This window comes from Lepidochelys kempii, chromosome 3 (genome assembly GCF_965140285.1).
Source record: "Lepidochelys kempii isolate rLepKem1 chromosome 3, rLepKem1.hap1, whole genome shotgun sequence".
Lineage (NCBI taxonomy): Eukaryota > Metazoa > Chordata > Testudines > Cheloniidae > Lepidochelys > Lepidochelys kempii.
Genome location: NC_136382.1, coordinates 113,530,703 through 113,543,505, shown reverse-complemented (window position 1 = coordinate 113,543,505; position 12,803 = coordinate 113,530,703). Strand labels below are relative to the sequence as shown.

Below are 12,803 nucleotides of genomic sequence, written 5' to 3'. Positions count from 1 at the left end.
ACCAGTTCAAGAGATGAGGGCTTTATTTCCTAGGTAATGCCCAGGTGAGATGCCAACCCTGATTCAGCTGCTGAAAAAGGGACACTTCTGACTATGGCACTGCCCTAGATCCTGTTTGAAGATCTGGCTCTCCCACAGACTTCCATCAAGTAAATGTCTGATAAATTTTAAACCTTCCCAACTGCTTGCGGCTGCTGGAAAAAAGGAGGAGCACCTTCTCTCTGTTCCCTTCCTGACCTAATGCCTTCTGGCTACTGCATGGGTGTATGGGTCACTGCCATTTTAACTTCTCCCTAGTCTTGAGGCTGCTGAGATGGGGATGTCTACACGACTACTCCTTTCTTAGCTTTCAGGCTGTTGCAAGGGCAGTTGCTTAGCCATTCTACCACCACACCAATTTCTATTTTGGAGTCCTCCTCTCCAGTAAATTGGTCTAGTGCCTGCATCTGCTATAGCTCATAGCTCTCCCCTAGCAGCAGAATGAAACTGACAAAACGCCGGTAAGTATTTACTCTGTTCCACTTGCTAAAGGTATGAGCAACAACAGAAGCACTAGAGTCTGTAGACCCAGGACGACAGCAGTGAATCAGTTTATGCTCCATTCATATTTAGAATGTTTTACTTTGCAACAATAGGGGCTAGAAACTTATTGATTAAAATAAAATCTTAAATTCTAAAGAAAACTGAAGGTCTTCATTCATTCACTCTCCCCACCGGTGAGTACATTTTCAAGACCCAGTGCAAGAACCTATTTTAAAGTATTTGCAATCCTGTTTGTAATATTCAGAGCTACAGCAGGAAGAGAGTTATGCTGGATAACTATTGTGGCTAATGCAATCAGCAGCTACTTAGTTACCAAATATCTCTCTCCTGCCATGTGGACTTATAATATGGACATTTTGTTTTAGATTAGTTTTCCCAGAAAAACAATAGGATGGATTTATTTCCCATGGAAGAAAATAGAATGTGCAGCCAGAAAAAAAACTTGTCCACAACTTGACATCACCCCAAACGATTTGATCTCAGAAAATCATAACTTTTCCCCTATTAAACTTCACCATGCTGTACAGTAGTTTTGGCCACCTTCTACACCCTTCTCTAAGACATCCAATAACCCTTTGCTTTCAGTAAATGCAGAACTTGAAACCTGCCAGAAAGAGAGAGAAAGAAGCTGTTCATAAAGTACTAACTGTGTACTCCCTACACAAACTGGCAAAACTGACTCTGCTTACATTCATACACTAAAGTCATTAACAGAGAAATAGTGAATGGAGCCAGGTGCTACTAAACTGATTTGCCATTTGAATGAGGATTTCTTTGGGGAAAGGAAATAAGGAGATATTTTTTAAACATCCCCTTTAGAATTAAAGTAGTTCATATGGAAAAGTCTTGTAGCATAGCAAATAGCAGCCTTTTTCTTAAATTCTAAAAAGCTTTAGACTGGAAGTCTATTGGTTTTTTCCCTATTAAGTTCTATAGAACTTTTCATAAGCAATTTGTCATGATATTCCTCGATGCTTATGACGAATGATAAAAAACCCCAACATTCTTTATGGTTATTTGCTTTCAACATTCAGTATAGAGGGTTCTCCTGTTAATTACCAGATTCCTATATTTACAAAAATTTGCCAGCTATGAACATGTACGTAATATTACTATTTGGTATTTACTAAGAGGCAATTGTCTATGCTAATTATTACCTGTCATCTAAAATAATTATTCTTCAAGCAGTGCAAGTCACAATAATAAAAAGAAAATTACAGAACGAATGACTTACTCTGTAGCCCACTTCTCTCTAGAAGTAGTACAGAAATAGTGGTTAAAGTAATTAAATTCAGAGCATGTACAGTGTAGCTGTAGAATTTTGATCTACTGTAGCTGTTGAATAAATTGAACCTCAGGGTGGGAGGAGAGGACACTAATGTAAGAATAGTAGAAAGAAATATTTAATTCACAGCATATTTCATAAACAATTGTCTTATTTTAATAATTAAAAATTAACATTGCAAGAATCCAAACACGGCATTACTCCTTGGCACAATCTAAGCAGCAATTTCTAAAGCACAACTTTGTTCCAACCTTATAGCAGTCTACAGAGTGTGCTGTGTTACTTATTCACTGAAAACCACACACTGCAAATTTTGATCTATTTAAAAAAAAAAAAAATCTAGCTCCCCAGAGTTGAACCAAGTTTGACATAGTGAGAACTGAAACTCATGCACAGAGTTTTTAAAAGTTTCAATAGTTGAAACTAGTCCCAGTTACTTATATTGTCAAATATGGTACAGACCAATATAAAACAGTAAGTTCATCACCAAACTGAAAAGGCATTTTTCTAGACATGGAACACTTAAAATCTTTGTTAAATCAATAGCAAATTGCAAAGCAACTCTTAAAATGGTGCTCAGTATTATGTTCTTGGAGATAATATATTCACAAAGTGCCAACTGCTAAAGATGAAAAGAGATATATTATTGCTAACTATATTCCAAAATTTTGATTATAATGGTCATCCAAGAAACAGTTTTTCTCAGCATGAAAATTTTCCAGGGATAGAAAAAAGAAAAGCTAATCCACAAAATGTCTTAAGGCAAAAATGAAACAGGATGATGAAGCCGGATATAATGAGAACTGATAACACTGTTCAAATTTGCAGCAGGTACTGTACAAAGTGCAATATATTGGTAAGGGTTTACCACTTGTGCACAACCTTGAAAAAAATCTCACTCATCTCTGATTATTCAACAAGAAAATGGTTACTTTACAGGAAAATCAATCTAAATTTTTATTCCACATTTTTCAAGCAATCCCACCAATTTCCCTTCTTAGTTTTGCAGCACACTTAAAAAAAAAAAAGTAAACAGCACAACAGAATAGCTGCTTTGGGTACAATACACAGTGATTCAGATCTCTCATCTTCTTACTTATTTCCCTTTCCTTCCCTTCCCCCAGCAACTCACCAGTATTCCCATTACATCCGTCCACAGTTTGGAGAACGCATCAGACATCATGCTGTCTGGCTGGGGTTCGGGGCAGGCTGCTTGTTCCTCCTCCATGACTAGATGGATTCCCTGCCTCAGTAGAGCTTAATACTGGTTCCCAACAACAACTTTCTGTCAAAGGGATGACTCTTCAACACACCACACACCAACAACAAACACTTCCCCAGTCCTTCTGAACAGCTTCACAGTGCCTTCTCATCTGATCTCTGCTACCAGCCAAATCACTGCTTCCCAAAATAAATCTTCAAGGGCAAGGGGGGTGGAGGCAGAAGTCTTCTCCAGGTCAGATGCCAGACCCTGCTCAGCCAGAGCTTTCCCCTAGGGTCTGTCCTCTCTTAGCTGATGGATCCAGGAGCTGTACACAGCTGACATTCCTTCCAAAACTTTTCTGGTAGAGCTGCAGCAACAGGGTAGCAGAAGGTAAATCTGCGCCACAGTTTCACCGCGGGGGCTCTCGTAAGCTTAAAAGCAAAGGATTAATTGTAAAATCTTCCTTCTAACAATCAGACAAACATCCATGTAAAAGCGAGTCCCTTAGAGAGTGAGCTTGTGAGGCACCTCGAGCAGAATAGGTGCCTACGATTTCTTTTCAGCGCCTAGATAACTTTCTAGTACCCCTGTCTTCCAAATGAGCTCTCCCAGCTTCACATGACTGCTCACTCCCCCAGCTAAAGAAAGCTTTTAGCAACAAAAGGTACTCTGATGTCAGGCTCTTTGCATGGAAATGAGCCACAGGCAGGAGAACAAATCGCCTGTTGAAAGAGCAGCCGTGCTGAAGCCTCTGGCGTTCACAAGTTTCGAGTCACCAAAGCAATTCACTTAAAACATTCTCCGTCACACACAGGAAGCCACCTAAAGCGGTCTTCACACTAGCTCAGCCTCCCCAGGACTTCGCGTCCCAGGATCCCCACCTTTTCCAGGAACGCCAGCCTAACTCCGCCTTCATTCCTGCAGAACAACAAGCGCTGGAAACTTGGTCCGCCCTGAGGCTGAGCGTGAGGGTTGTTTTATTCGGTGCGGGTGTGTTGGTGGTGTGGTGTGTCGTGTCGGGTTTGCTATGGCGCTTTTCTCACACGCAGACACATACCCAGCTTGGGAACCATTCGGCATCCGACTAGGCAAACTGATGACTTGAGAGGAACAGTGACTTTTATTTTAAAGTGTAAAAAACTTCTGTAAAAATTGCAACCTTTAGCTGATAGGGACACGACCATGTGGATTATGTTATTGCTAAACATTCCAGCAACAGATATTTTTAGTTAACTATTAGACCCCCACTATTTTTCTTTTTCAAAAGGGGTGGTCTGTCATTGATTAGGTTTTATAAGGCAAGCTTCCCTGAGGGCAAGGTTATGGAAATATTTCTTTGCCTTGTGTTTCTTATTTAGTTTTGTTTTTTCCCCACCTGATGATGAATTGCAATAACCAACAATTACATATGGTGATCACTCTTTTGGGGAAGTGGTTGATTGTATATGCACTTAAATACATTTGTTTGTGAAAGTGTAGTCAATAAAATCATGACAAATAAATATGACTTTGACAGTACTTCTAGAGAAATAGCTGTCTGAATGATGGTAGACTCCACACAGGTTATGGGAGGTGGGGGGGAGAGAATTTATAGTATTTTGCTCAGGACAGAGCAAATCCCAGGCCTACAATTCCAAACCCCACCCACAAATTTAGAAGAGCTGGATATCTGCTAAAATGATCAGCAGTGATATAGTTTAAATTTAATGTGATTGGTCACCGTTAGGCTTTAAAAAATGAATAACCACACCTCAAAAAGCTGTTTCAAGCTACCATTAATCTGGCATTAATAGGGCCATCCAAAATGTATGTATGTTAAACCTTCATACCACAGTCACACAACCTCAAGCATCCAAAAATCATGAATCAGGCACCCAAACATCATTTCATGTAAAAATATAATGCTTTTGGAATCTTTTCATATATCTTCTATTTTTTTAAAATGTATAGGGTACACTCATCTCGTCACTACCAAGAGGCCTAGAATTTTTTTTTTAAACAAAAGACTGAGCTTCTCAATTCATCACTTGACTCCAGGAGCTGGAGCTTTAGGAAAGTACCAAATATTGTGAGAGTTGGCAACAGGGATTCAACACCAGCCTATATAAACTTATTATTAATTTATGGTTTCATCTCAAGACATTCTTACTTAAAGATGCCATGTTCCAAGAGCTGCAATGACAAAGGCATGACAAACTGTCACTCCCCACTCTCACAGAGCATCTTTCCCCCCACACTCAGAGTCACCCCAGTGGTAATGCTCCTCATTGTCTTTGAGCAGTGAGACCCAATGGAATTTTGCAGCACTTTACAGGGACCAGTTGTATCACGAGTATGGGAGTTCTAGGGCAAGCTGAAGGACAGATCTACAGCAGTGAGACTGGCTGCTTACAGTTTGGGTTCTTGATTAGTTTTTCCTGCATGCTGTATCTTAGGCTAATTGATTTCCAGTTATCTAACATGTAAATGCAAAATAGTTAACCAGCATTGAAACAGAAAGAAAACTGTAGTCTAGACCTTCCCCCCCATCATCTGCATAATCAGCCAATAGCTGCAAGATCCCAGAACTCAATTATCTCATCAGCTGTCTGTGTGCCTGCGACATCCACTGATGTCAGTGGGACTTGTGCACACACAGCTGAGGACTGTTCAACTCCAGGAGCACTGACTTTTCACAAACCAACAAGAATCCCCTACCATTCCCAGTGCACACCTGACTATAAGTCAGACTTGAAAACATGCCAGGAATAGTACTCTATTGTAAGGAAAAACTCACATGTATGTTCATAAACACACACACACACACCCGGGTGCTCAAAAAGAGCATATGCACAAACCCTTTAGTCATGAGGCTAAAGGGTCAAATTCCTTTTGCACCAAAGTAGTATCTGTCATCTCTCTGTGGTGTCACACCCATTTACTCAATTGTAGTAACAGGCACAAAGTTAAACATTCAAAGTTTAATTATATGCAAAAATAATTCTTTCAAAACAATTTCTTTATTTTCCCTTAACTTTTTAAAATTTTAATTTAAACAATATGGAGTATACTTTTGGCTTCAGGATCCTTTAGCAATTTCTCTGTACTAACTGCTTCAGTTACAGGATCCTGATACTACCCGCCAGTGCAAAGTATACTCTGCTTAGCATCCTAAAAGGCCTGTATCTGAAGGCAGGATTGAACCCTAGATGCACAGAGTGGGTGATGTAAATTAATGTGAGGCAGTATATTGGGACTGATTTGTGTCTCACTAATTTTCCACAGGCACAACTCCATTGATTTCAAAGGAGTTACTCCAGATTTACGCAGATACAAGTGGCAGGAGAGAGTCAGGCCCATTATGATAAGCTATTTTCACATCACACAATTATATATATTGTTAAAAGCTTATGATTCAAAAGTACCAATCGCTAATTAGATGATTCCGTCAGGTCTTGCACATTTTATAAATCAGACCATCCAACAATACTGACTTGTTTTTCTTTCAAAATATATTTGTAATTCAGGCCACATACTCTGCTAAACTTATGCGCTGCTGTAGAGATCAGAAATCACTAACTGTTTCAGAGGTTTAGCTGTCAGCTTCAACTATTATTGCTAATTTTATGATTATCGCTAGAGCAGCAGACTAATGCCCTCAACACAAACCAAAAGGGGTTTGAGCTGTATAATTCAATTAGTGGAAAGCAGTTATGGAGATTGTTTTATTTTGATAAAAGTCTGAAAGCTCCACATTAAACAATATCCATCATTTTCTCAGTGATCTGAATCCCTCCAGACTAAAGAATAAAAACGGGGAGGGGGGGAAACGGGGGAAGAGAGAGAGAGATGCCCCTGAAAATTACTCTAGTAATCTTTCAACAGTTAGTGCTATATACACCTACCACCAATTTAAAACACTGTCAAGGCTGGGGCGGGGGGGGGGGGGTCTAAGACTTCAGTTAGGAGAGGCAAAATGCAGTGACCCTCACTTTGCATCACTCATTGTAGAAGGAAAAGAAATCTAAACATGGCTGTAATATTCACTCTGAGCTTTTCTGGAAAGATACATGTTGAGTCATAAGGAGAAAGGAAAGGATCATATCCCTTTTCCTGCACGCAGAGATATCTGAAATTGTCTCATGTCCTGTCCAGTCCACCCTCCCACCCCACAATTAGGGCTGACATGACACTTCCTAAGCACTTGAGCTCTACGGTAAAGTCTCTTTCAATGCAGATACTGACTTGGTGATCTCCAGCATGAGAAGCACAAGTCAGTTTTATAATCCTACTTTTGTTTCCTCACATCATCGAATTTCCTGTCCAGCGTCACACTTTTCCAGTCTTACGGGACAACTAACTTTGTTTGTGTTTATTTTCTCTCACACACAGTACCTGGTTATTTAAGTTTGTTTGAACTTCCATTACACAGCATTTAAACAATTAAATTCAATAACGAACAAATAATATTTTGCTCTTCTATCACTCCTTTTTCAAAATGGTAATTAACTCTCGGAGCACAGCTCTCTGTGCATTAACTAAGAATCCGAATTAACTTTACAGATGGGTAACTAAGGAAGAGTGAGTTGCCCAACATCACTCAGCAAGTTAGTGGAAGAGCTGTGAATAGCACCCAGGTCTCTCACTTCCCAATCCTGTGTCCCAAGGAGTAGGTACACTCCCTCCCTTATTGCTGTATTAGGGTTGCTAGGTGGTGGCTTGGGTTACAGCAGAACCCTTTTACATTCTAATTCCTCAAACAAACAAGGCAGTTTCTTCAACTTCTGAGTAGGTCATAAGTGAAAATGAGTTTTGATCTCATCCCAATTCTGATCATAAAACTGCCCAATGATTTGGGACAATTCAGCACAACTGGGAGCCTTATATTTCAGAGAGGCCCAGCGCTGGAGCAAATGGTACTGAGGACTGCAATAGCAAAAGGTGGGGGGAAATGTAGGAGGAGATGCTTGAGACAAATCTGCACACAATGGTTGCCCACACTGTGCCTGGAACAAGCCTGTGGTACACACACCCTTCTTTTGCATGACCGAGTCACACATTTTTAAACAAACATCACGACTCCTCTAAAAGATGTTTATTGCACCTCCCTTTAGAGGATAAAAAAAACAAGTCTTCTTCCTAAAAATTCTAGGTTCTCCTCAGGATTAAAATTTGTATTAAATAAATCTTTGCACAAGTGTCATAGAAAATCAGACACTTTATTACACCAAAAATTATCTAATTCCCACCCATTACAAGAGAAACATCTGAGCTACCTGTGACAAAATAGCTGGATAAAGTCTGCTGGTAAAAGTGTCACTCTGCTCTTCTTTTAATGGGTGAACTTGTAAGTAACGTCAACTTATTTTAAATGGATGGGTTGAACAATTTCTCTTAAAAAAACAGAGCGCTTCCTGTGTCCTTAAGGGATACATAATCCTCTCCTGAACAACATACAAAGCAATTCAGTACAGCTCAGAGCCTGACAAGATAAAATGCAATGAATTACCTTCGAAACAATGAATATGTTGTCATTCTAAAGATACATGGATAGACACTGCTGAGAACTTGACTTTTAGTCAAAAATGGATTCAGGGAAGATCCATGGACCTGCACCTCCAGACCCTGTGCTCCACAAGGGATGTGGGGAATGCTGCAGCAGCAGCACCAGTGGGATCAGGGGAATCCACAGAAAGTGAATCCAGTCATCAGTATGGTACAAAAACAGATGTCTGGTGCATTTATCCAAGTAAATACAGAATTAGGGGAACAAATTAAAATTCAGTGTACGCAAACCAGTAACCTTTCCAGTACAAAACAAACGGATAGCTCAGTGTCTGGCTGCAGACCAGACATTTACCTACGGTAACTTTCTCCACCACTGGGACCTCTTTCCCCCCCCCCCCCCACGGTCACTTCCTGCTAGTGTAATTCTCTGCCAATTGCTTTGTCTACTGGATAAGTTGACCAGGCAAGGAAAGAGTCCCAAACACACAGGCTACCAGTTCCTCAGAGGGAAGAAGCCCATTTCTTCTCCTCTCACCTTTTAAAAAAAGGCTGTATATGGTCCTAGCCCAACTGTCCCTTTAATAGCTTCCTGGCTGCCCCTCTGGCTGCCAGGTCAGACCAAACCAGGGGCATCTTCAGCTGTTTCAGGATATGCCCCTGGCCAGCTGACCCCGGCACCACCCAGCAGGCTTGGACAAGTAAATTAAGATGGAATTTATGGAAGATAGCAGCAGCTATGCCGCAGGAGACCAGAGTGTATTGTAACAGCATTCCCAGCCCCAAGCATTCAAAGATCAGTCAGGCACCAAGAAATCATGGAATTGGCTCAACGACGAGATTTTAAAAATAATATATGTTGGATTCTCTCTCTTTGGTTTATGGTTTCTGAGCCTTTAAGGTGCATTTGGGTCACATTTTCAAGCTTTTCTTTGGAACAATAAGGGCCAGATTTATTTATTTTTTTAAATGAAAGCTGAGATTCTCACATCCTCACTTGCCTCCAGGAGTTGTCGCTTTAAGTAAAACATCAGAACTTGTGATGAGATCATGAGCATTTGCAACACACTGACAAATATTATGAAGATCCATCTGTGGCTATAATAAAAATATTGGGCCTGACTCTCCATTGCCTTGGATCCTGTGTAGTCATTTCCACTTGTGTTATAAGTTGGTGTAAAATGCTATCAAATCCGAATCCTCCACTCGTAATGCTGGTAGTATTAGCACTTTAAAACCCACTTTACACTCACTGGCAACACAACGTGAAAGGCAGTGGAGAACCAAGTCCAATATGTAATGTTTATTTTTAACTATACCCTACTTAGACTATCAAAGAGCTACCAGAAATTTATCCTCTTTAAAAATTTCAGTGGGCAAACCAGACAGAGCCCTGACCTCTCCACACACAAACCTGGACCACTGGAGAAACGAGAAAGACTATTTTGCTATCCTAAATCTGGTGAGGCTGTAGCAGACACATATCATTTCTGTAACCTATTTGAAATAGAGAATTGGAGGGGGAGTAATTTAGAAGAGCAGCTGCTTTGAGTTAGGGAAACTCAGCTGGAAGGTAAAGGTGCCTGTCAAACTGTAATTAAAAGTGACGAGAAGCCTTCTACCACAAACTGCAGCTTTTAAACACCAGCCAATCCACTTTCAAAATTTGAGAGAGAGACAGACAGACATAGTGACGACAGGCATAAGCACCACTCAGAATGTGTCTCCCAGCTATTCTCTCAATTCATATTTTGGAAAGTCTGTGAAGAGAAGGATTATTTTGATCACAGTGGTGTGAGTGGGAAGGATTTATTCTATACAACCTGACCAACTGCAACAATAATGATACAGCAGCCCTTGAGGGCAGTAAGCTAGCTATGCTGGGCTCAGTTCTCAAGTTTTGCAAGGAAATCATTGTGCCCAAACATTAGGTGTATCGTGCTGCTATCTGTCTCTCCCTGAGAAAACAATGCAAAGGTTGCAATAATCAGGCAAGTCAGTTTGAAGATGGTCATACAGGTTTCTGCATAGTTGTCTGTGTGTTCTACAGCAAACATATGCTTATTGAAAAGTAATTTGATATTGTGATTTTTAAAGGTTATTAGTACACACAGTGTTTAGTGACATTCTGACATAAGTGGAGAGAAGTGATTTATGAGGATGAAATAAAGGAAATAAGTAAATATTGCTTGATTACATGAAAAGTAGGGGGTTTGGAAAGGATGCAATAATCATCTACCAGTAAGATGAACACCAAGGGGGAAATAAAACACAATAATAATAAATACTTTGCTCATATATAGCATTTTTCAGCAGATCTCATAGCACTCTAAAAAGTAGAATGGTTTAGGATAGTTCAAGAAGGTGTAACTCAGAACACAGCAACAAAACAGATGGTCTCAAAGCTTTGGATATTGCAATTAGGACATTACTGTGTATGCAAAAGCTATTTTTGGTCATTTTTAGTGGTTTCAAAAATCTGTTATCATTGGTCTCTCACCCAGGATCTGTGCAGCTAGTCTAATGGTAATTAAGAAACCCGTCTTCACAGGAAAGGAATATGGAAAACAGTACCAATGACTCTTCATACCATGGATCCTGATTGCAAGCCAGATTTCCACCTGAAGCTATGAGAAGGAAGAAAAAACAGTATTTAAAGTATCTAGAATAGCCTCTGTTCAAAGGTGGCATATAAAGGCACATGATGGTATGATGTTCTGTAAATGTTTTATTGGCTCTCATTTTGGTGACCTATATTACCCATGAGTGGCAAAGCCTGGATTTGTTACGTGGCAAGCCTAAACTCATGGAAAATAAAATCTTTATTGTGTATTATATATTTACATGTAATGTTTGTGCATATGAAGAACAATGAAGCCTTCATTAAGATATCTCAATGAGGCTACGGCCTACCTTAATTAACCTCTTAAAAGTACCCTCCAAATTTTGTTCCATAACACTTCCTAGGTAATGTTTTACTTAAAGATATAGGCCTCCTCTATTAGAAAATTACCACTGCTGGTTCCTTGGGGAGTTACTTGAAACAGCTTTCAATATATCAAAAGTAATTTAAGCTGATACTTTCATTTGTCTGTACTTGCCCAGCTGTTTTTTCATGTTTGCCTGTAACTAGAAGGGAATGCAATCAAGAATTTCAAGGAGACCTAACAGTCCAATGCTCCCTACTGCATACACTGCTATAATAATCATGTCAAATGTATCTGGCAGTTTGGAAAAAATGATGATATTTAAAATATTTTAGTGTCTGTTTCCCAAGACAATTATAATGGACTGGAAGGGGGCATTATTTTAATAACTGGAGCTGATTTGTTTTGGGTGGATGCACGAGAGGGAGCTAAAACAAAAGACTCCAAATAGGATTTTCATGTTTGACTGTTCTGTGTCATGTGTTCAGGACAGACTGCAAACCTCTTTCTTACAGTGATGAATAGATATGCACACAAGCAGTAGTCCACTGGTGTCAATGGGACCGTTCACAGTGCCTAAAGTTAAACACATGCCTGAGTCTTTGCAGAATCCGGGTCTATAAGTATAGAATATAATGAGTTGTAAAGAACCCAAGGGAGTTTAAATGCATTACGTACCTGTGCCTCTCACAAAGAATTAATATCTACAGAATTAGAATATTTTATGCAGGTCTTTTTTAATACTGTGATTCTGCTAGATATTAGCCAGCCTCAGGTCTGGTTTTATAATGACAATATTTGTACAAGACGTTTGAGCCCCTGTGGTAGTGTGTAATCGATATGATTGTGGATGACAGTTGCCTGAGGGGCAGCCTGATGCACAAGGAAGCCAAGAATCTCTCTCAATATGCTTTGAAAGGGGAGGATCCCAGAAAATGCGGCTGCAAAGGGGAAAGGGTTTGCTGTTAGTTCACTTATGCCTCAATTAAAATATATTAAATATTTGTTTGGGGCTCTCTCACCCCTTTCAGTTTGATCCCCAATCCATCTGGGGGAAGTACAACCTCTCCTCTCACAACAAATGTCATCTTGGCATGGGTTGCTCATAAAAACCTCCTGATAAATCACAACTTTAGTGCGATTTAAATCTTGGAAGCACATTTCATTTCTCATTTAAATCATTCCAACCAGAACATGCACAGCACATGCTGCATAGCAGGAGACAACCTTCAGAAGAAATTCACAAGGGTTCAATGTACTATGTTGAAACCTATTTTAAAAAAAAAACAATTTTCCTTACTCTTTCCCTGAGTTACACATACACCCGTGTTAATGGGTGTGCATGTAGCTATGCCAAGGT

General features: G+C 39.8%; 1 protein-coding gene across 2 annotated transcripts in view; it reads right to left on the bottom strand.

Moving 5' to 3' along the window:
• Positions 1-3,884, bottom strand: part of SASH1 (SAM and SH3 domain containing 1) — a 172,362-nt gene extending 168,478 nt beyond the window's left edge. Inside the window, exon 1 of one of the 2 annotated variants that reach the window (XM_073337578.2) lies at positions 2,961-3,884. In XM_073337578.2, the coding sequence (XP_073193679.1) occupies positions 2,961-3,056 (96 nt within the window). In that variant the 5' untranslated portion in view covers positions 3,057-3,884. The remainder of the gene's footprint in view (positions 1-2,960) is intronic. The other variant, XM_073337580.2, reaches the window with a different exon arrangement.
• Between the last annotated feature and the right edge of the window lie 8,919 nt (positions 3,885-12,803).